Source organism: Mustela lutreola, chromosome 8 (assembly GCF_030435805.1).
Source record: "Mustela lutreola isolate mMusLut2 chromosome 8, mMusLut2.pri, whole genome shotgun sequence".
Taxonomy (NCBI): Eukaryota; Metazoa; Chordata; class Mammalia; order Carnivora; family Mustelidae; genus Mustela; species Mustela lutreola.
The window spans coordinates 95,291,974-95,315,905 of record NC_081297.1 but is presented as its reverse complement, the minus strand read 5'-3'; the positions used below and the strand labels follow the sequence as shown (position 1 = coordinate 95,315,905).

Here is a 23,932-nt window from a genome sequence, read left to right as displayed (position 1 = left end):
GTCAGTCCTTTAACGCCCCTGCTCCTGATTCTGTGTCTGTCACTCCTAGTGTCCAGCTTGACCTTTGGCAGATACCTTCATTTCCCTGAGCCTGTTTCCACTTCCCTGTGGTGTGAGCTGGGCTGGATAGGCTATCAGGCCCCTTCCAGCTCCAGGATTCCACTTCTGTGACTGATACTCTAGCCACATCTTTACCTGTTGTCTCTGAGCAGTGGCCCTGTGTTTTGGAAGTGACTTCACATTCTGAGCTCCCAACGGAGCTTGTTTCCTTCTTTTTGTTTTATTAGAAAATACCAGTGACTCCTTTCTTTTGAGCATCTGTTTTGCCGATCTATGACCTCTGCCTCTGTATGTATGAACATTGTCAAACACGCCCCTATAAACTTCAGTGTCCTTGTAAAACTCGTTGTAGTGGAAGTTGGTAGGAGCTGGCCTTCACCCCGTGTTGTGTGTGCTGCTAGTTTACAGCGTGTGAGAGTGTAGATCTCATGAGAATCTATATAATTTGACAGATGTCACGTCTTTGTTGCCCTTGAAGTTCTGTCCTTAGGAACAGAATTTATATCTCTGCAGGGTCAGCACTGGATGAAATGTATGATAAGGACTCCATACCCCAAGATGCAGGAGTGCACTCAAGGAACAAGGCGAGCTTTTTGTTTGTTACAATCTCCTTCGCTTTTCCCACCAACATATAAGGAGGGTATGTTACGGGTGTCACAAACATGCAGTTTCCAAGGTTACATACACTAACGGTGCTGGGGGACTGACATGGGGCCCCTGCTTCTGTGGATTTGTAGAACTGACTCAGCTGTGGCCGTTCCCTTAGCAAGTCCGAAGGCAAAACCAGGAATCTTCAGGAATGGAAGCTGGGAGCAAGCCTTGATTAATATTCTAGGGTGAGTGAAATTTGGTTTTCCCAATTTGTTTGTACCTCACCTAAACCCAGATATATAGTACTCAGTAGGAAACTACTTAAAATGTTGCTATTAAAGATTAAAGGATAGAGTGAAGTGACTATTCTTCTTCCTGGGGGATGTCATAGGTGTAAATTGTTCTTTGTGCCAAGAGAAAGAATTTGCTCTTCTTTCCCCTGTGCTTTGCTTCCTCAGTTAAGAGCTGCATAGCACCAAGGTCACTGCTGTTCACTAACGTGTGGTAAGCAGCACTGAATTTCTTGCACACACACAAGGGGTGTCGCTTCCATTCAAATGGCCCAACTCCAGAGGGGAAGGGTGATCGGGCAACTTCCTTATTCACATGCCTTAAACCAAAAAAATCAAAATTGTTGGCAACTAAACCCAGTTGCTTCGTAGTCTGCCAGTAGCTCCTGTGGTATGCTGATGTGTGTCCATTCCTGTCAGGGTCTTGGGCAGGGTCATCCGTGCCACTGTGAAGCCTGATGGAATTTACTAGGGACTCTGTTCTCTTCACCAGTCAAGGTATCTTCCTACTGCGACCTTTTGTTTTTATGATATAGTGAGCAGGATTCACACTCAAAGCTTTGGTGAATGAAGTGCCTTAATTTCAGCCTTTGAAAGTGTCGGAATTCCCTCTAGCAGAGAGAACCCTGAGCACAGCTGAACTCACCCTCTGTGAGCTACCTTCTTTGCCTTGGACACTGTTCCCTCAAGGTCACAGCCTGCATTTTCCATGGGACTTTGTTTCCAAGGACTTGACTGAGCTAGAACTAAAGGGGTGAAACTGGTTTTTACGTAAACCCACTTTATTGCCTGTGCATATAAACTGCAACAACGGGACTGATGGGTAAACATTTTCCAAGACAGTGAGGTAATTTTCCAGTTGATTTTGCAAGACTTTGAAGATAAAACTGAATAGAATTATGCTGTACAAGGATGCATAGGCCCCACAGAATGCTAGAAATAACTCACTTCCCTCTTCCATTTATAGATGCAGGACAGTAATGTTCAGAGAAAAGCACCTGTACAAATGTTACTAGATCTAAAACGATTCTGCTTGGTGTCAGAAAACAAAACCAGATGGTATTAAAAATGGCAGTGATGAAAAAAAAAATTGGCAGTGACGGCTTTGACGTGAAAAGTTTCTGTCAACTAGTGCCGGTATGTACACCCTTGCCTTGACATCTCTATCTTCCTTTCCCTTAGCCTGAGCCCTGGTCTGATATTCCTTGTCAAATCCAAACCAGTCTTCCCATACTAGCCGGTTCTTACTGGCCTCTAAGAGGTTCCCAGATCTGTGTGCTTAAGTCATAACAGACTTGGCCTTCAGGAGCTCCCAAGATCTGCACCTTCTCATCTGAAGCCTCTCCCTGAACATCTGCTCACACACGCCGCCGCCTTCCTCTCTGGAGGCAGACGTGCTCCCACTCCCTTTGCTCTTCCGTCCTGTGTCTGCCTCTGGTTCTTTGCCAGATGCAGGCCAAGGCCGCTCTTAGTCTTGGCTCACCCAGTACCATCCCTCTTGCTTTTAAAATTTTCTTAAAGTTAACTTCATCTCAGAAGCCTGTCCCAGCCAACTTAAGTGACATCACCTGTGATTCTTATTCCAAAGTAATATGCTTTATTATGAAGCATATTTATGGAGGTAGTAAAATCTTTATTCCTTTGATGAGGCTAAGCTACTAGTCTCCTAAATTGTCCTATGCAGTGTCCTTTATAAGCAGAGGCGTCCTGAAGATGTACATGGCAAGGATGGAGAACAGATCTTTAATGACTATTCCCCATTTTTCCTATAAGAATTATAAAACCATTTACATATACCGTTAGAATGTGCCATGAATGTGCATCTGGTCTTCTTCCTCCCTATACTTGTTCTCGGTTCAGTCAGTCAGCAAATATTTACCAAGTGTCTAGGACTCCCCACTGTAGTGCGCATGGGTACAGGCATTGAAGAACGAAGGCCAGTTTGGAACTCTCAGCCAAGGAGCTGGTGTTTCGTGGGAAGGACGGCACATGTACTGTATCTGGTGCCCTCACCACTTTATTTTATTTATTTATTTATTTATTTAGATTTTTATTTATTTATTTGACAGACAGAGATCACAAGTAGGCAGAGAGCAGGCAGAGAGAGAGGGGGAAGCAGGCTCCCCACCGAGCAGAGAGCCAGATGCGGGGCTCGATCCCAGGACCCTGGGATCATGACCTGAGCTGAAGGCAGAGGCTTTAACCCACTGAGCCAACCAGGCGCCCCACTACTTTATTTTGAGCTAAGTCCCCTTTGCTGTGGGAACAGTGGGACAGGTCCCACCACTGCCTCCTTTTGCAACTCGGATATTGTTCTTCCCACCAAAAGCTGCAAGGAGAGGTCCTTTTCTCATTTATGTATAAACAGGTACCAGTTTTGATTTTATTTCATATTAACATACATGAACATCAAAATGAGAAATGCACAATTTAACCATTCAACAGCATCTTACTCCAAAAGAACACTATATTCATATTAAACATTTATACAGTCTTACCACCTCACTTTACAAATGTCAACCACAGTCCAGCCTTTCTCACACAATCTAGTTTTGCTCTTTAGAAATCACGGTTCAGTGTCCTGCTGGCAGACTCCAGGGCGTGCCCTATGAGCCCCTACAGTAGAGAGCAGCCAGCCTCCCCATGCAGTGGCAGGGCTTGCCCCGGGGCCCCGCAGTCTCCAGCCAGAGAACTGTGTATCTGACATACGCAGTCAATACCGAAGGCTGTGGAAGGACTACCTTGCAGTCACGGGAAGGAAGGGGAACATGGCCAGGAGAAACCCTGAATGATGGAAGTCCCCCCCCACAACCCTCCTGGCACAGACTTAACCCTGGAGCTCTTGCTTTCATTTCTTAAAAATGTTCCACAGTTATGACCAGACTCTGGAGAACAAGTGAGCTCTTCCACACTTGGTGTATGCAGAACACCTCAAAAATTACTCCTTGAGAATGTCTGATTACACCCCAGATTTAAATGTATGTGGAAAAACTAACATCATTTAACAGAACTTTTTCCATACAGGAACACTGAGCTCCCTATGCAGTGACCTCTCTTCCACCTTCATTTTACACCCGGATCACAGCACGTTACCTGTGCACAAGCAAGCAGTTCTGTTACACGCTGCTTGGAATCATCATGAGCAAGTCCGTTCTGAATCACATCATTCATTCTGTGCTGGTTTCAGCAGTCATCATAGGAAACATGAAGTCACATCCTAGTCGAAGGACTATCCATTTCTCAAACACAGAAAAACCTGAGATATGAGTCAGCAACTAGCTACACTTACAGTAAAGAAAAATGACAACACCCCTATCCACCCCACCCCCCAAAGAAAAGCTGCTGACGTGAATTAAGGCTTCAAAAGAGGACCGTAATGTAGCTGACAAGACTCAAGCCGGGAAGTTTAAAAGCAGGTATGTACTAATCACTTGTGTACTTGTTCCAATTAACTCCTCTATTTTCAGCTGCCAGGATTGAGTCCATACAGTGATTGTAGGTCAAAGACTGAGAGACCACCTTGGTCCCACTCCATTTTGATATGTCCTTTCTACTAAAAAAAAAAAAAAAAAAAAAAAAAAAGCCCGGGATACTTTCTGAGAATAGCTTGGCTGTGGCTTCCCGCTCCACTCACAACAAAAGCCAGCCACCTTCCCCTCACCTTCCTATACTGTTTTATTCAGAACCCTCCTCACTCAACTAGCCTCTCAGCCCTATTAGTAAATTGGAAAGTGTGAGGAAATTACAGAGCTACCTCCTTCATCACAGGCCCAGGGGAACAAAACCATTGAGAAAAATGAGTTTCCTGGCTCTCCTTAGCAATTTTAATTCTTTAATCTTTCCAGAGCTTTTCTCCCTCGTGATAGTTTCCTGTAAAAGTCTACCTGTTCGGTTTTTGTAAAAAACCTTACCTGTGCAAAGAAACTAAAATGGAAAAAAATCTACTTTGGCTGAGAATTTGAAGGTGCTCCTGTTCTACCAACCCAAATAAATTCACATCTGGCTTCAACCAAGTTCATCTTTATTTAAAGGATTAACAACCCCATTTAGAACAACTCTTTGATTCACATGGAGGGAGGAAGACTTGTTTAGCCTCCTGACCTACCTTAAATCATTACGAGGCCAGGTCCCTGGCTGTTCAATTGAATCCTAGATGGTTCCCCTTCTCTTGGTGAAGCCGAGAAGAAAAAATTAACTACCACCATCCAGGCCCACCTGGAAATTTGTGCAGAGACAGTCTGAATTGGCCTGCAAAGTGTGACTAGCTACCTACCTATTCACAACGCCTAGAAGACAGGCTACCGGACTCGGTAGTGGTGAAAGCCCCGACTTTCAGTCTGAGGTACTGGGTTTGCTCTGAAGTCGACCTTGGCAAGGCCCCTAACGGTGTGTGCAGCAGAATGAGGCTCACGGCACTCGGCTGCCACATGAGCTTGGGTGTGCGAGTCCGCTTTGGATGGGCTCATTTCTCTTGCGTTTACGGTGAGGTTCTGTCCCTGATGGGGTCTACCCGCCCAACCCACGAGCTGGCTCAGTCTCAGCGCTAAGGTGCACTACAGAGGGGGCTGGACAGGGGCTAGCACTCGAGAGCTCTTGTAGCACAACACGAACATGGGAGGGCATGTCATCCTCCACCACCCAAACTGGACTCAGTAGGAACAAGAGGATGTGCAATGCGCTGCGTACAATTTCTCATCTGGCGGGGAGGACATCTAGCATCTGCCCGTCCACTCTTGTTGAGAAAGAGCAGCTGCTCTCAAGTGCGGACGCTAAGAGAGCAGCTGTGTTGATCCATCGTTTGCTTTTACACCATAGCTCCATTTTCCAAAAATATATATGTATGTACATATATATATTTCAGATTTACAGGGAATATTTTTGTGAACAAGAAAGTACTGTCCATAGAAGCCCGCAGGGTCTTCCTTCTCAGGAGACCTCAATGATTTCCATGCTGCCCGAAAAGCTGGACTGGCTGCCCACTTTGCCCAGTTCCTCCCGCGACCTGTTCTCCGACATGATGCTCTCGCCGAATTCCATCTGGCAGCTTCTGCGCTTCAGCTGCTTTTCGAACGGGCTCTCCTCGTGCCAGCTCCGCCGGGAGTCGGCCCTGTCACTGGGCTTCTGCCGCCGGCGCACGGAGTACAGCGGGTCACCGCAGGTGGGCAGCTGGCTGCAGCTGTAGGCCGAGTAGCCACCACTGCCCCCGTAGACGGCTGAGGCCGAGCAGAAGCGAGGGGGCTCCGGGCCGAAATACCAGCTGCCGGTCAGGGAAGGGGCAGAGGTGTGGGGAGCCAAGATGTCCGAGTGCCAGCCCTTGAGGCCCAGGCCGGCGGCGGACTTGGCGAGGTGCTGCTGGCTGGCGGACAGGCCGAAGAGGAAGCTGGCGGGGCGGTTGTCCTCCACGCTCCCGCTCCGCTGCAGAGGGGAGAAGAGGGGCCGCGGGGCAGTGCCCCCAGCGCTGGTTCTTCCCGAGTGCAGCCGCTTCCCCGGGCCCTCAGGGGGCCTGGCCGGCTGAGGCTTCTCGGGGAGGCTGGCTTCCTCCTTGTCCGGGCTGCTCTCGGGGGTCTGCTCCGACACTTCCTCCACTGGAGAGAACTGGCAGAGCTTGGTGGCCCCCTCCAGACTCGCGGAAGGCTTGTAGTATTCCAGAGCCTCTTCTGAGGACGGGAAACCATGCAAGGATGCTGCTACGCTGGCCGAGTACGAAAGGGATTTGATGTCCAGAGAGAAGGAGCGCTTGAGCTTACTGCTGTCCTCTAGCTTGCCCGAGGGCAGGTGGAGGCCGCCAAGCGCCTGCACCAGGGGGCCGTCCTCCAGCAGTGAGGGCTGCGGGCTGGGTGCGCCCTCGGGATGTGCGGGCCGCTGCCCCGCCACCTCAGAGGGAGCGCAGTTGGCACAGGGTGGGCTGAGGCCCAGCTCACGCTTCTGTGCACCCTCGGAGCCTGCAGGGACGGCTTCATGGGGCTTCTCCAGGTGCAGCAGCTTGAGTTTGCTCTTTGGCCCTGATGCACCCATCTGGTTCTTGATCTTTTTCTCATAGTCTAGGAGCTGGCCCAGAAAATTGAAGTTTGGAGATATAGTAGGTCTTTTCTCTTTCACAAATCTGTGGAGAGCAAAGGCACAAAAATCGTAAATTTTGGAGCTGCACTTTATCTTTAAAATAGCTTGAAAATAGAATATTAAGGAAAAGGGAATTATTAGAGCCTCCGAGATACCTATGGGAAGATAACTGGTATGAAAATTCAGGGAGACATACATGTCCCTGGAGCATGCTAGAAAGACAGGGGCCAGGCCCCCAAAACTCTAGTTTCAGCCGCCTTATTTTCAAGGACCTACAGTTTCCAATGCAACCGACAAGCAAAGATTCTGTCCTAACCACCCCCGCCCCAACCCCAGCGCTGGTACCACCATCAGAAGTACAGACTGAGAGCCACTCTCCAGCTTTCCCTGTATTGTGCCTTCTCAAAGTCCCCATAGTCACTTCCTCAGGACATTGCATGTTTTAATTAATGACAAGAAAAGTGGTTATCAGGTGACCAGTGCATCAAAGCACACACTCAAGTTCCTTCTGTCTCCAGCATGATGGAGTCATCAGCTCTCAGGTGGCTCTGTGTGCTAAGCACTGGGCTACTGCATTAGACAGAGTATTATCTCATTCAGTCCCCAAAACTACCTATGTCAGGGGGGTATGTTACCCCATCATATAGGGACACAAAGTCCTTAAGTGACTTGCCCAGAATCACACAGCTGGGATTCAAAACCAGGCCTAATGTCTGGGTCCATTTTTATAACCACTGTGTTAAAAAGAATCATCAAGGGGGTAAAAACCAGTAATAAATAGCTTTTATGTTTAATTGTGGAAACAGACTCTTAGATGAATTCATTGACTACTGACCTTCACAGACACCCTGCCAAAGACGCAGGAGTGAAACCACACTGAGGATTTGTACTTGAACACAGAGGAAAATCACAAACTCCTTGGAAATCAAGTAACCTAAAGCAAACTGAGGTCAGAAACAACTGGTCCCACCGTAACAAATATAAATGTAGGGTCCTCGTAATAAGACTTGGTAACGTGACAAGAGTGCCTTTCCTTCTGCTTCCGAAATGGTGCCAGAAGCCCTGTGGGGAGAACAGCCTGACTGGGGGACGAGGGAGCTGATGGAGACCAAGGTAGGACCCTTCTCCTCCAGGCTCGCTCCTCGCATGAGAAGCTGCTCGGGTAGCCCATTTCTTTCCACATCTTCCAATGTGAGAAAAAAGTCCAATTGTTACAACAGGCCTGCTTCCTGCACCCATATGTACTGGCTCTCTATCACACGGAAACTCCCCACCTCTACTCCCTAAGCACGCAGGGGCCGGTGATTCATCCAGGGCACAAACCCTGGTCCTGTGCGCGCTTGCCACTTGCCTGTCCTCCACTTGGCCCAAGGGTGGAGAGAGCGATCCAGTCAAAATGCAGACTCTGGACAACTCTAGAATGTAGGACATTGGACTCAGTAAACGTATTTTGACAATTACTTGCTCTCGGGCTTTTTCCTCACAGTGATGGAGGCACAAAGCTTGAAGCAGGAGGAGGAATTCTGTAATGGGTAATCTGCTGGAGCTTTTTACCCCTCAGATATACTTCCCCAGTTAGGAAAAGATATAAACTCACTTAACAGGATGGTGTTCTGTTTAGATTTATTGTTCCTGAAAATTAGAAAGTAGTTGAAGATGAACCCAACACGAGTTGGGTGGAATTCATGCTAACTTATACAAGTGCATTCTTCTCTGGTCTTTGAAAAACCATTTAAAAATCCAGTCACCTGTACGGCATGTAACTAAAATAATCCTGATTTGCTTTAATTTGGTTCCATGCCCTCCTCTCCCTTCACACTTCAGGTCAAATGAAAAGCCTGTCACACAAGACACATTCTGGCCCTCACCTGTAAGCTTCATCTAAGGACATGTCCATCCTCTTCATGATGTAGGCGATGGCGATGGTGGCCGAGCGGGAGATGCCGGCTAAGCAGTGCACCAGGACGCGCCCATTGGAGGCCTTGGCTTTCTCTGCAGGAGTTAAATTTAAAAAGGGTCACTAAGAACAACGATGGTCAACGGTGAGATCTTGCTGCCAGTTACTTCCCTTCATCTAATAACTCCGAGTAAATCTCATCTACTTACACATTGTTCCTTCCAATAATTTCTTAGGGAGATAAAAGGAAGATCACTTCATCATTTACATACAGGACAGCAAAGGGCCAGATGTGTTAGTAAGCACTGAGTCCCCTAACTCAAGCTCTTCTCTTACTCGGTACCTTTCCCAATGGGTTTTTTACATTATTTTTATTTTATTTTATTTTATTTTAAGATTTATTTATTTATTTATTTGACAGAGAGAAATCACAAGTAGATGGAGAGGCAGGCAGAGAGAGAGAGGGAAGCAGGCTCCCTGCCGAGCAGAGAGCCCGATGCGGGACTCGATCCCAGGACCCTGAGATCATGACCTGAGCCGAAGGCAGCGGCTTAACCCACTGAGCCACCCAGGCGCCCCATTATTTTTATTTTAATAACTTTCCCTGGCTATACATCCTACATTATGATGACATGATTCTACTTCTTTAGTGTGGAAAATTTCAGAATGCAGAGAAGCATAAAGAAAACAACTTTACCCATGTTGTCTGACACTGCAACTTCTTTCTAGTTAGGTAAGAGATACTACACTTTTTTTTTTTTTTACAGTTTTGAGACTGGATTTTCAGTTTTGAGATATAACTGACATATAACATTGTATTTCGGTATAATGTTTTGCTACATATAAGAGGTATGAAATTTTAAAAAATATTTTCTCATTTCAAACATATGTGACATACATTACTAATTTTAAAAATCAGGAGGGTGGGGAAGGAGAGGACTATCACCATATCACATCAGAATGCAAAAAGATGCCAGGTCAGGGTACTTTTAAAATCCTGACTCATAGAACCTATCTCCCTATAGTTTAGATTTTTCTGTATGTCATAAAGTGGCTCAACTTTATTTGCTGAATTTAAGAAGAAAACCATATGTGTGCTATGAATCAGGTTTTCCCTTTAACGAGGACCAAGGGAACTTGAACCTTTCCTGGATATCCAGGAGTTCCTGACTGCATCATGTCTGTTCCCTACAACAGGGTAGGTGGGACTTTTGGACACTTAGAACCAAGAACATTCAGCCCAACAGTGCTGCCATCTCTCCCTGTTGAGGGACTTCAGAAGCTACCTGTGGGAGTAAGTGAAGTTGCTCAGGCTGCCTGGAACCTGCTAACATGTCAGCCAGCACTAGGACTGCCTCACTTCAGAACAGTGACATGTGCGCTTACCTATGAGCCACAGCTGTGGAGCTCGATTCTCCCCTTTTCGCTCTTGTGTTGGCTGACACCACCAAAAGTTACCAAACCTTATATGTCAAAATTCTTGTAATTCAAAGATCTCCTGGGACTCTGCTCTGGCAGCTAAATAGTAATATAAGGCCTCTCCAGTCTCCCCACTTCTGTTATAGACATTACAAACTCCTAATGTCTGTGATTATTCATGATGTACAAAACACATAGGACTTTTGGATAGTATATGAATAATCAGCTTTTCTCTAGATAGTGAAATCAAACATAATGAAACAGTAACAAATGAAAATAAATTCTTGAGACAAGGAAATATGTACTATACAACATGATAATATATAAACTCATGTACATCAAGTCCCATGCCTTCCTGGTCTCTACTGTTCTCTCCCTTGTCTCAACTACACAGTCCTCAGCCTGTACTAATCTTAGTAGTTCCACTTTTGCCTATGCTGCTAAGCTCAAAGCTGAGTCTTTCATTCGATTTCAAAAGGGAACTGTAATTCAGATTTTATTGTACTCTTCTAGCTCCATATTACTTGGTTCTTGCCCTTTGATCCTATTTTAATGTGTAGTGTGTGTAATGTGTGGTTTTTTTATCCTAATCTCATACTGTAAGCTGCTTTAAATTCTTATTGGAAGTAGGCTGGATTTTAATTTTTTAAATTTTATTTATTTAGCTAGTTAGAAAGTGTGTGTGCACTCACGTGGGGAGGTATGAGGTGGAAAGCTGGAGGGGAGGTCAGGGGTGGGGGAGGAAGAGAGACAGAATCTTAAGCAGGCTCCATGCTCAGCATGGAGCCTGACATGGGGCGCAATCTCATGACCCGGAGATCATGACCTGAGCCAAAATCAAGAGTCAGATGCTTAATGACTGAGCCACCTAAGCGCTCCTCAGAAACTTTTTAAAATGTTGACAATATTCCCTCAATTATTTAAAACAGTTATCTCAAAACAAGACTATAAGGACCTAGAAGGATCTTGCTTCTAATTACTTCAGAGGGCTTCACACTGGGCATATATTATGCACCCAGTAAATACTGGCTAGTTGACTCATACATACCTTAAAAAGCAATCTTTATAGAAAATGTGGAAAGAGTTGGAAGGAAATAAAATGATGATAACAGATGTGTTAGGATGTTGAGGTTATAGGTTTCCTTTTCTCTGTTTTTCAAATATTCTGCATTATACTTTGCTTTTACAATCATGACACTTCTGAGGATGTATTTTAGAAATCTGAGGGGTACCTATGTGGCTCAGTCGGTTAAGCATCTGACTTTTGATTTCAGCTCAGGTCGTCATCTCAGGGTCATGGGATCAGGCCCCATGGGCTCAGTGGGGAGTCTGCTTGGGATTCTCTCTCTCTCCCTTTGCTGCACCCCTCCCTACCCTGTGCATGAGCATGCTCTAATAAATACATAAATCTTAAATTCTAAATGAAAATATTACACTAGATTGGGGTTCAGCTCTTGACAGAAAGGAGTCCTAAAGAGAGTATTAAAGCAAAGGAAGTCACACACACAGGGAGCTGGCAGAGAGAAGGGAAAGGTGTGCTGGGCGGCCATGCAGGAGGACCCAAAAGGCCGCTCAGCCAACAGTTCACCAGGGCCATTGCACATGCGCCATGGGGCGGGGTGGGCAGAGCAGAGGGTTGCTAGAAAGAAGGTTTCAAAGGTGAGGAGTAGGGGCTGGAGGGCCGGGAATGTCAGGCTACGGACTGAAGGTTGCTGAACAGGGGGCAGCAAAAGCACGGATGGTGTAAAAAAAAAAGCACGGATGGTGACAACTGGAAAGAAAAAAAGCAGGCTGTCGCTACAGCAGCTCAGGAATAAAAATCGAGGTCAAAAAGGGCAGAGAGAATAACAAATGGGTAAAGGGGAGCCAGTGAGGATGAGACTTATAAAGGCTAAAAATAAAGAAGCAATCACTACGCTTACAGAAGACAGCTCTAAGAAAAAAAACTGAAAGAACTCAGAGGATCATTTGTAAAACTGCTATTTAGTAAGACCAGTTATGAGGACAGGGTATTCTCCGTCTGTTACTCACTTTAATCGTCACAACTCCCCTCTAAGTACATACACTACCTTCCATTTCCAGATCAGGAAGCTGAGAAGCTTACACCAATCACTTAACTAGTAACCAAGGAAGGCAGGACCCAAATACAATTTGGCTCCAAAGTACATGCCCTGGGTCACCTCCCTGCAGGGCCCACATGCAAACTCAGGATGCAGGGCGGGAGCCGAGGGCAGGGTGAGGAGGGAGAGCGCCAGAGGAGCAGCCAGCTGGGACCGGGCATCTCAAAAATGTCCCACAGTCCCAGGCAACCCCAGCTCACTGCTGCCATGGGAACTAAAAATAAAGACAAAACTCCATGAACACTTCAGTCCTCCCAACAAACCCAGAAATTTGTTGAAATTTACCTCAATAATAGACAAAACCTCCACAAGCCTGTAAGTCACTCAGCCCTGGTAAGGGGGCAGTTTTCCCACTGTGCACCTGCCAGGACTGACCACGGCAAAGAGCACAGTGGAGGCCAGCAACCACTGTGACCATGCGTCGGACTCCAAAGGGTTCACACTGAATTACCGGGCTGGAGGCATGGGGAGCAATGGCCCTAGTAAACAGGGCTGAGCAAGTGAAATACTGGGAAGTGTAAATATTTTCAGATATTACTAATAAGTTAGAATACGTATCTGGGTGTGCTTAACCAAGCTGGAACATGGTAAATTCCTTCTGTCTGAACTAAGTGGCAGGATGACCCTTAGGTCTACCAGGAAAGAAGCAAGCAAGCCGGGGCAAAGTTACTCACTTTCTCTTTTCTACTAACTCTCCCAAAGCTCGAACACTGAGATGAGGTCTCTTCTAAATAGGTCCTGAAACTGCACTTTTAGCTGAGATTAGAGCCAAATGCCTCTGGATTGACATGACAATCAATAGGAACATTAAGTGTTACCTTCTAAATAAGCAAAAACAAGGATATATGTATGAACACATCCTAGAAATACAGCGGTGGGGTGATTCATTTGGGAGTTTTATTTGTGAATATTATAAAGTGAATTATCTAAGCCATTTATCTTCTGATGTTTCAAAGACTGCATCCTAGTTAAAGATGAAAACTTGGCAATCTGGAATCTTGAAGGGGGGGGGGGGGGACTGTTTTGGAATTACTCAAAGTTCCAAAAGCATTATCTAGAAATTCCTCTCTCAGATGAAAGGTTTAGTTGAAGGGCTTAATGTACATAATTTCAGATTTTTAAAGGAACCAGTTCTTAATTACAGTAACAAATTCAGAGTATTTGAATCTTATGTGACTAGAGGAAGTGCTCAATCTTATGTGACTCAATCTTATGTGACTAGAGGAAGAAAACATCATGAACTTCTCACATGGAACATCAGGAGCAAAGGGGCTCTTCATGCTGGTTGAGAGCAAACAGTAGATCTCCCCCGTTCAGCCACTTGTCACTAAAACTGCATTTCAAATACACATCACCAGTTTCCCAGACCAGACCTGATCGTGAGGCACCAAAACGTCACCAAGCACCAGGACTGACAGGCCCGCAAGCAGAATACAGCACAGGAGGGATCAGGGAGTTTTTTCTAGATCCCCTACTACTTGAAATTATTGGCACTTGGACTGAGGCTTACAAGTCTCCGTGACATAAAGATGGGATTTGTTTTCACAGGATTTGACCTTTCTCTGGGGAGAACATAGCGAGGTGAAACCAGTTTAAGGAACGCCACCAAAGCTTCCAAGAGTCATTTATGGGATCTGAAAAAATGTCTGAAGTTTAGTCCCATAAGTTTAACTGATTTTCAAATACTTGCCAACATAATCACAGATCTCATCAGGATTAACCTCGTGGTGTTCAGGAAGCCAGAATATCACAAGGCAGTCCCTCAGCAACAGCATGGCACACATGTCACCTTGGCCACTGAGTAAGATAAGCAGCAACATGTGTTGTTCCTAGACTTACAGAATCTCTGAAATAGGCTCCTTTCCTCTAAAGACAGAAAAGGGAAGGAAGGGGTATACCTGTATATGAGACTCTACATAACCCAGTGGACTTATAATACTACCGGAGCTACTTACCAATGAAATCTACTGATTTGTCCAACCATGGCAAAATTTTCTCACAAAAGCTGTCATTCACAGGCACTCGCAGGAAATGAGACTCCGGGATAAAGTCGGGCTTAGGACAGGTATTGCTGGCATTTAACACATAACTAATGCCATTCTGTTGCATCAGCTCCTGTGGAGGGAGAGAGCAATTAAAGAGATGAACACACCAGCGGCAATCATTTTGGAAGAGTGAAGTTTAATGACAGGAATTACTGGTTTCCTTGAAATCAGCGTTAATTCAACCAGTGAAATCCAAAAACCTAGCACAGTGACATTTAGTGACTTTAGTTTAAAGTAGAATTGTTTTTAAGGGCAAAGAAAGGCTGTTTAAAATAGCATGTTTAAAGGGATGCCTGGCTGGCTTAGAGATTGAGCGTCTGACATTTGGTTTCAGCTGAAGTCATGATCTTGTGGGTCATGAGACTGAGCCCGGTGTCGGGGTCCACAATCATCAGGGAGTCTGCTTGAGATACTCTCCTTCTGCCTGTCCCCCAATTCTCTTGTGTGCACATGCACTCCATCTCTCTCCCTCAAATAAGTAAATGTTTAAAATAAAATAGTATGCTTGAAGATCACACATCATTAATATAATCATCTCTTTTCATTACTGAGAAAGAAGTGGAAGAATACAAAATAAAACCAGGACAGTTTACTATGACTTTACAGAGTATAGGTATATACAACAAGAACATTTTCTTCCCAAAGGGAACATGCTGGTTGTTCTCAAAGATGAAGTCCTAGGCAGTCTTGTCACTCTGAATATTCTCTTTAAAGACTGAATCTATTGCCATTGCTTTAATTATCAGCTCTACATGTTGACGACTTTTAAATATACATTCTCTTTAATTTCCAACCCATCCTTCCAACTACCTCCTGGGTGTCTCTGTTTGCATGTTCCCCAGGCCCTTCAAACTCAAAATGTCAGAAACTCAACACATTATCTCTCTGGGCCCTAAAGTCCCATTTCCTCTTTGTCACCATAAGTTGGTTTATGGTAATACCATCTACCCAGACACCTGAGCTAGAAAATACCATCTACCCAGACACCTGAGCCAGACACCCAGATGATCAAGTCATCTGTTTTCCTTCATGACCCCTATCCAGATGGTCGCCAGATCCTTTTGGTATCCACCTCCCATCTGTCCTCTCCTCTCTGTTCCCTGCTGCTCCTTGGCCAGCGGGCAGCCCCAACAACAAATGAGCCACCAGGGAGCTCTTGGAAGTTTGAGCAAAAACCAGAGTAATCTTTCTTATAATCAAACATGGGCTAAGTGCTTTGCCCACACTTCACTGTCACTATGTCACTGCCTGCTCCTGTCTAATCCCCCAACGTCACATGTGCACCCACCCTTCCATGCTGCCGTTCATGCCACTCCTGTGTTTTGGAGGCCCTGTTCCTCTTCCTGGTCACTCTCATCCACTTTTCTGGCTTTGATGAAGTTAACCTTATTGTGCACTCCTTCCACTGACGCATAACTCACCACTGCACTCTCTTCCAAAGCACTTTGTTCAGAGTGCACTGCTGTTCTGAGCAGCTAATGCTGCTCCTAGCTAATGCTGCTCCTAGCAAGGAGTGAGGTAGTGAGATCTGGGACTGACTCGCACTTGTTTTCCTACCTTTAGCACCAGGTACACAGCAGTACTCAATACATGTTTGCTCAACCAACACCCTGTCCACTATTTCCCAGGCAAGCCCCCACAACCCCCCTTCCTATAGTTCAAAATGTTCTAAGCCTGAAATAATTCTCTTTTAAGCAACTCTGGTCATTCCTTGGAATGGTACCTCCTCTACAAATGTTTTCCAACTACCTGAAAGACAGTTGGTCATTTTCTTCCTATTTTCTCTCCTGAAATATGCCAATTCCCTAAACCTCTTCATTTACCACATAAGGCACAATAAGTATATTTACACAAAGGTAGACTCAATAAATCCAAGCCATGTAAGCCCTCTCTCAACTGTGAGACGATAATGTCAAGAAACAGATTTGGGAACCAGGTGAGTTTCCTGGAGTGACCGACTGACCCTGCTTTCATGTGCTTCTGGTAGGTTCACAATCAGGTTGTGAAGATCTTAATGGTGTTTACTACAACTTTTCAACTTTCGTACATGTAGCAAAGGTCACATTTGTTTTTCCATGCTGAGATTACTGCCACTTGATCAACTGCAGTATCTCCCATGTAAAATGGCAATGGGTCCCTCTGGAGTTAAGGAGCCTTTCAAGCCTTTCTTGCCAATGGTCCTTAAATGAATCATTTTATAGGTCCTTCTCCTATCCATCAACAGGACTACAGACTTATTAAAAGTGAAAGGATATAGTAACGTCACTTTCTACCCAATTCAGTAATGAAGACCTAGAAGTTTCAGAAGATAACAGGCAGTTCTCCCTATGGACAAAACATGTTACAAATCTATAGTGACTGTCAAATTTGATTTCCCCCATAGAAAGAGTGTAACAATGTATGCTTTTGACAAGTAGCTTCATAACCTTCAGTTTATAGAAATGGCCACTGAACCTAAATTCAATCAAAAAATATTGTTGAGAACCTTTGCTAGAGGCTTATTAATATATTATGGTATATAATACATATTAATAAAATATCTACCAGAATAGTATTTAACAGTTAATGAATCCCTACTATTTCCAAGTACTGTGCTGAATATTTAAATAGACAATCTCTTGAGGATGTGGAGAAGGGGGAGCCCTCGACACTGCTCATGAGAATGCTAACTGGGACAGCCATTCTGGAAAACAGTATGGAGTCTCCTCATGAAGTTAAAACTAGAACTATGATCCAGTAATTGCATTACTGGGTATTTACCCAAATAATACAAGAACACTGATTCAAAGGCATACATGCATCCTATGTCATAGCAGCAGTATTTACAATAGCCAAATTATGGAAGTAGCCCAAGTGTCCAGGGATAGATGAAAGGATAAAGAAGATGTGTCTCACACACACATACACACACACACAAATACTATTTGGCCATAAAAAAGAATGAAATCTTGCCATTTGCAATGACATGGATGGAGCTAGCTTAGCACATAACGCTAAAGGATAGAAGTCAGAGAAAGATAAATGCCATATGATTTCAACTTCTATGTGGAATCTACAAAACAAGGGAAGAAAAAGAGACAAAGCAAGAAACAAACTCTTAACTCCAGAGCACACCCTGTGGTTACCAGAGGGGAGTGAGTGGGGGATGAGGGAAACAGGTGAGGGGGATGAAGGAGTGCACTGGTCCTGAGGAGCCCGGTGACAAAGGGAAGTGCTGAGTCACTACAGCACACAGCTGGAAGTTTAACAGAATGCTGCATGTTAAGGATGCTGGAATTAAAAACTTAACAAATACATAGATGGTCTCACTTAATCCTCACAACCACCCTCTGCCGTGGGTACTATTTTATCCTTATTTTAAAAATGGGGAAACTGAGGCTGCATGTTTGCCAAGTCACACAGATAGCAAGTGATCTAGAGTCAAGATTCATATCCAAGTACATTTGTCTTCAGAATCCATCCTGAGTCGCCATGCTCTCATGCAAGTTGGATGGAGCAGCAAGGTAACTAGCCTACATACACACGTTCTCTTGAACTAAATGAAGCAATGTTAAGTTTAATTTCATTCTTTAGGCTCTTTTCAACTATCACTAATAAATTAGAAAGTTAAAGGGCACCACTCTGGCTGTGAGCTTCTGTGAGAAGGCTTTCCGAGCGACTCGGGGCACATGAAGAGGTGTTTCTGTCACCCTCTGCTTTCCCTTACTGTCCTGGCCGCTGCAGCCCCAGGCATCATGGTGCTGGCCTCTGGGGTCACGTTGACACCAGTGTCCACTGCTGCACAGTGAGGACGAGCTGCCGGTGTGCCTGGCAGCTCACAGCTGCCACACCCCCAGCGCAGCAATCCCTTGACTCTGGACACAGCAGACACATGAGAAGGACACCCATAGATAATCCAAGCTCACAAAGCTGTTGTAGTTCAAAAAAGTATTTTTCACTTACAAAACAATATACCATAATAGATGCATTTAAGTAATGCTTTTTTTTTTTTTTTTAAGGTTTTGGGGGGGGCAGTAATGTCTATATCCAATGTGGGGCTTGAACTCATGACCCTGAGATCAAGAGTCTCATGCTCTTCTGGGCCTGTTCAGTGCCCCAGCAGTTTTACTTTAAGCAACTGGCAAAAGAGGGAAAGGGGAATCAGACATTAATGTATTAAAACTCAGTAATGTTAAAATAAACATGAAATGAGAAAAAAGGAAATGATCTCAATGATAAGTGTAATAATTTATAAGCATTTTACTGCAAAAAAAAAAACTTAAATCAATTATCAGTTATAAGATAGGACTTGATAAATTAAACATGGCCAATTTTAAATCAAAGAGGCAAACAAAAAAATCCTAAAATGTTACCATGTAAAATTTAAATATGATTTGGCTGCTAAATTAAATACAATACATAATCTGGATTGGCAGGTATACATCCAGTGAAAAAGTTAAAAGAAATCGTTAAAAATTATACATTACACTTGAAACATTTCATTTTTATTTAAAATAAATACATGAATTCACTAATTTCTGGTGCAGAATCATGTTCATTTGCTTGTTTTTTGGTAGGAGTTAGCTGATTGGCGTTCTTAAGCAAATCACAACCAAATGCATCTACTACTTAGAGTTTCCATTTCTTTGAAGAAGAGCAAAAACTTATAGAACAACATCAGTACAGAATGCTGGAGTATGACCCCTGGGTATTTTACAGTTGCCTTCTGCCCTAGTTTAGACAGAAAAAATATAAAGCAATCTGTTTTTCCTGAATCTTCCCAAAACATTTACCTTAGGTCATAGAAAAACATCTCTCTTCCTTCCCTCATTCATATTTCATGAGTGTATGTAATATTTTAATTACTATGCACAATAATAATAACAAGGCCACTGGCCTAAACAGGTCCGAGCGAGAACACACACAGTGCCTCCCAGTGAGTGCGTGGTTCCAGGGGAAGAAGCAGCTGCTCCTAGGTCAAGCGCCTTCTGCCCTCCACAGGGTGGCCCCAGCTGGGGCTCTCGGCTGCGATGGCGCTGGACCTCTGAGGCCCTGAGTTACAGGCAGCAATACACACTAGTAACCTGCTCTCCTGATTATTTTTACAAATGTACATACACGTGGCTGAGAGGGCATCTTAATCAATGTCCGTGGAACCGGGATGGAACTATAATTATGAAGAATGGGCTGTTTTACAGAATAATAACTGCTTTTATTCACAGATGAACATCAATGACTTCTTACTGTGTTATAAAGAGGTATTTATGAAATTCATCCCATTTTTAGTATGTGTATAAAACATACACAACTGAATATTATTCTGTCCCATAATTAAACATCACAGTCTGTAAGCTTCCAGTGGGCACTCGTTATGCTGTTTAATATTTAGCTCAACTTTGGGCTAAGTCGGCTAACACGTGCCTTCTACTGACAAAATAATCTTTCTTGCCCTTCAACTATCCTTCTGATACCTTGGCCTCTTAGTTCTTTGAACTTCTCACCTTGACCACTCACTGAGACCCGGTTTGGTCTTGGTCATTAGCAACAACCAGCCCCCAGCCCGAATCTCGACCTCACACACCCCACTCTTGGACTCTTCCTTCTGTCCTTCCGGCTTGCTGTCTCTTATACCACTACTCTTGGAATCCTTCAATTCCCCAGGATCCACCCGCTGCTGATCCCACCTCTTTTCTTTCTGTCCTTTATCGTCATGATGTCTGCCTTCATGCCTTGCCCAAGTGAAATTCTGTGGTCAGTCATTATAAACCACTTCCCTGCTTCCACCCTCCTTTGTCCCACTCTGGCTTCTTCCCATTCACTTGGCGATTCTGCAGCCCTGGGTAAACCTCATTCCCCACCTGGTCTGCATCTGCACCCACGCCACGCAGCTGAACGCAGCCAGGGAGAAACATTCAACAAGGCCGCTCAGGCTCACTTCTGACTCGTGCTCCTCAGCAGTCATTTTATTTCCCTAGTCCCTCCACTTTCCCTCTCTCCTAGATACCAACCATCCCACTTCCCTTTTTCTTCAAACAAAAATCCTCATTCTCAGCTGATAGATGATCTTGTTTCCTATGACACTGAAAAAGGTGACTCAATCAGAAGCAAATCTGTATAAATTTCCACTAACCAAATTTGCCTTTCTGGCAGCACACATACCTGTATGCTCGGCCTTCCCTCCTAATGGCATGGATGAACTCAGTGTGGCAGGAATAATTAAAAGTATATGGGGACTGGCCCAGAAACACCAGAGCACCACCTAGCACGCTACCATTCATGACGTGCATGATCTTGGGCGGGTCACCTAACCTCACTCAGCTTTAGTTTGCTCACCTGTAAGATAGGGTTAATGCTGTCTATTTTGTAAAGCCATCGGAGGACAAAATAACAGGCACATGATGTAAGAGTCTCATTAAATGTTAGTTCCATTACTTTATCTTATTTTATAAACAGCTTGTGAGAATGTAAATTGGCACAGATACTATGGAAAATGGTATGGAGGTTCCTAAAAATATCAGAAATAAAACTACCATAGGATCCAACAATTCCACTTCTGAGTGGGTATCTTCAGGAACTGAAAACGCTAACTTGATGAGATCTCTGTGCGCCCATGTTCACTGCATCATTATTCACAGCAGTCAAGACATGGAAACAACCTAAGTGGCCCGTCGACCGATGAATCTATAAAGACGTGGTATATACGTGCACAATGCAGGGTTCCTCAGCCATTAAAAAAGAATGAGATCTTGCCATTGGCAACAACATGGATGAACCTTGAGGACATTATCCTCAGTGAAATAAGTCAGAGAAAAACAAACACTGTCTGATAACACATGTGGAATCGAAAGGAATCTAATCTACTCATAGATACAGAGAACATATATGGGGGTGGGGTGAAGGTGGTCAGAAGGGACAGACTTCCAATAATAACTACAGTATAGCAGCTGTAGTTCATAATTGTCTACTGTATATCTGAAAGATGCTAAGAGAGTAGATCTTAAAAATTCTCATCACAAGGGGCACCTGGGTGGCTCAGTGGGTTAAAGCCTCTGCCTTCATGCCTTCGGCTCAGGTCATTACCCCAGGATCCTGGGATCAAGCCACATCGGGCTCCCTGCTCAGCAGTGAGCCTGCTTCCCCCTCACTCTCTGCCTCTCTGCCTACTTGTGATCTCTGTCTGTCAAATAAATAAAGAAAATCTTAAAAAAAAAAAAAAAACAATTCTCATCACAAGAAAAAAGTGTAACTGTGTGGTGACAGACGTTAACTAGACTTACTGTGGTTTTACAATATATGCAAATAGCAAATCATGTTGTATACTTGAAACCTTATATATGTCAATTACATCTCAATAAAAAATAGCTTCTATATCATACAGTATATGAATTATGTCTCAAAAAGTTGCCCCCCTCCAAACAAGTAATGTACATTTTTCACTAATTCAAACGGTCTTCTTCTCATTGGCCTTAAGTAGGGCAGTTACACTGAATACAGCAGGCTGGATATAAAAAGGGTTCATCTGTCCCCTGAGACTGTCCCTTGAGAATTTAAAAAATGGATTCTGGCTTCAAAATACAATTAAGAAAACTTCCAGAAATGGCATTTTCTCCTAATGGCATTTTCTAGTCAAAAAATGAATTTTTATTTTATTATTAATTACGATTTCCATTCACAATTCTTTCCCTTTAAAACTTTGTCTCCTAAAACATGAAATAAACTTTGTCCTGTAGTTGGACTGGTTTCTAAGTAGGGTTCTATGATCTGTTGATGCAGACTGTGGAGTAGTACATGGGACACAGACCGACATATACCAACATATATATTGATATAAAGAGAGATAGATAAAACTGCTCTATTTGATCAAGTTTCCCATGCTCAGCTAGACTGAGGAGAGACGGCACATTAAATCACCACAGGCATCACAGTTCTAGATAATGGAACTGTAATTTTTCTTTCTGAAGTCAATTCAGTACGTAATTTTGCATTTGCCACTCCTTTTGCCTTCAAAACTGACCTTAAGTCCTATCTCCTCCATCGCCTTCCTCAACCAACCACACCCACTGTAACTAGCAGCTTGTACACTGGGCCTCTTGCTGACAGTAACCAGGGTCCCTACAGACCAGGAACTGTCCTTGGTGCTTGGCACGTGTCACTTCATTGGAACCTGATGTGAACACTAGAAGGCAGAATCATGGCAGTTCGTAGGTAAGGAAACCCAGATTCAGCAGCTCAGCTAACCGGATGTGGCTGGTGAGGCAGCCCCAGGATGATGGACTGGCCAGTTCCGAGGCCAGCTCTCCACCGTGAGGCCACGCTGCCCTGCCAGTGGGCCTACAGTCAGTCATCCCATCTTGTGCATCACTGTGGAATGAATAGGTCTTGTCTAACCAAATTGCACAGTGTGTGGTGTATTTTTACTGATAACTTTGACCTGCTGTCTTCCCAGGCCACATGGAAAGGCAGTCTTCTGTGTCTAGGCTAACTCGGGTAAGAACAGAGAAAGAGCAGCCATCCCAGTGCCTGTGGAAGACCAGGGAGCACAGGAAAACCAATTCTGCATGTTGAATAAGGGAATGAACAAGCAGCACACTGACAGCACACGGTTTCCTGGGGCGGGAGTGAGGGGGGTAGCAGAACCTCAGGGAAGCCTCAGGAAAGTTTAAATCACAGAGCTGAGCAGGAAGATCAGAAATAGAGGCACATCTATTCCCAAATTCATCTGCTGAGTGATGCTGCATAATTCATCTAATATTTCTGTAATATTGGCTTCCTCATTTATCAAAGAAAGACTCACTACATGATCGCTAAAATCCCATTAAGCACTTTGATTCTTCTCAACAATGAATCCATAGGCTGATACAAGTTTCTACTCACCACTTTCAAAGCATGCTGACCTCTCACCATCCTCTAGTCTACACATCTGTTTTCAAGAAGTTTCCTGACAGTCTTCCACAGAAACTCCTTGCCCAGGTTGTTTTCCCCATGAACTTGCATAAGTCCACTCCTCCCACTACGACCACCTCCTCCCAATGCATCTGTGGACGTATCCTGTTCAGTACACACTGAAAAGCCAATTAAAGAAGGGAAAAAACCACCTTTCCCCCATCCTCGACTCCAGGGTCCAGTTTAACTGCTCTCACCTTGCAGGTGCTCACAGAGTTATTATATGACACAGTTGTTAAACCTGGAAACAGCACATAGCAAAAATGGGCCATTTAATGTAATGTCAAAAGCAACAAAAATGATCTATAATGCAATTATTTGTAAAATCACCTGCTGACTGGTTACTTTTTTTTTTTTTTTTTTTTTAACTGGGGGGTAATTCTGAGCAAGATTCTTAACTAGGAATTTTTTTTTATTTTCTGAATTGAGGATTAACTAAAGCATCTTCAGCTTTGCCCCAGGGATGCATGGGACTCTAGGAAATTAATTTTGCTTCTGTGACACAGTCTGTTTATCTCGAAAAGAGAA

At 44.2% G+C, this 23,932-nt stretch overlaps 1 protein-coding gene across 10 annotated transcripts in view; it reads right to left on the bottom strand.

Annotated features, from left to right (window-relative positions):
* Positions 1-3,294: 3,294 nt before the first annotated feature.
* DUSP16 (dual specificity phosphatase 16) overlaps positions 3,295-23,932 on the bottom strand; it is an 80,726-nt gene continuing 60,088 nt past the window's right edge. For all 10 annotated transcript variants that reach the window (XM_059186048.1, XM_059186054.1, XM_059186053.1 and 7 more), the window contains 3 exons: positions 14,393-14,552; positions 8,870-8,993; positions 3,295-7,044 (listed from right to left, as the gene is read on the bottom strand). In XM_059186048.1, the coding sequence (XP_059042031.1) occupies positions 5,868-7,044; positions 8,870-8,993; positions 14,393-14,552 (1,461 nt within the window). In that variant the 3' untranslated portion in view covers positions 3,295-5,867. The remainder of the gene's footprint in view (positions 7,045-8,869; positions 8,994-14,392; positions 14,553-23,932) is intronic.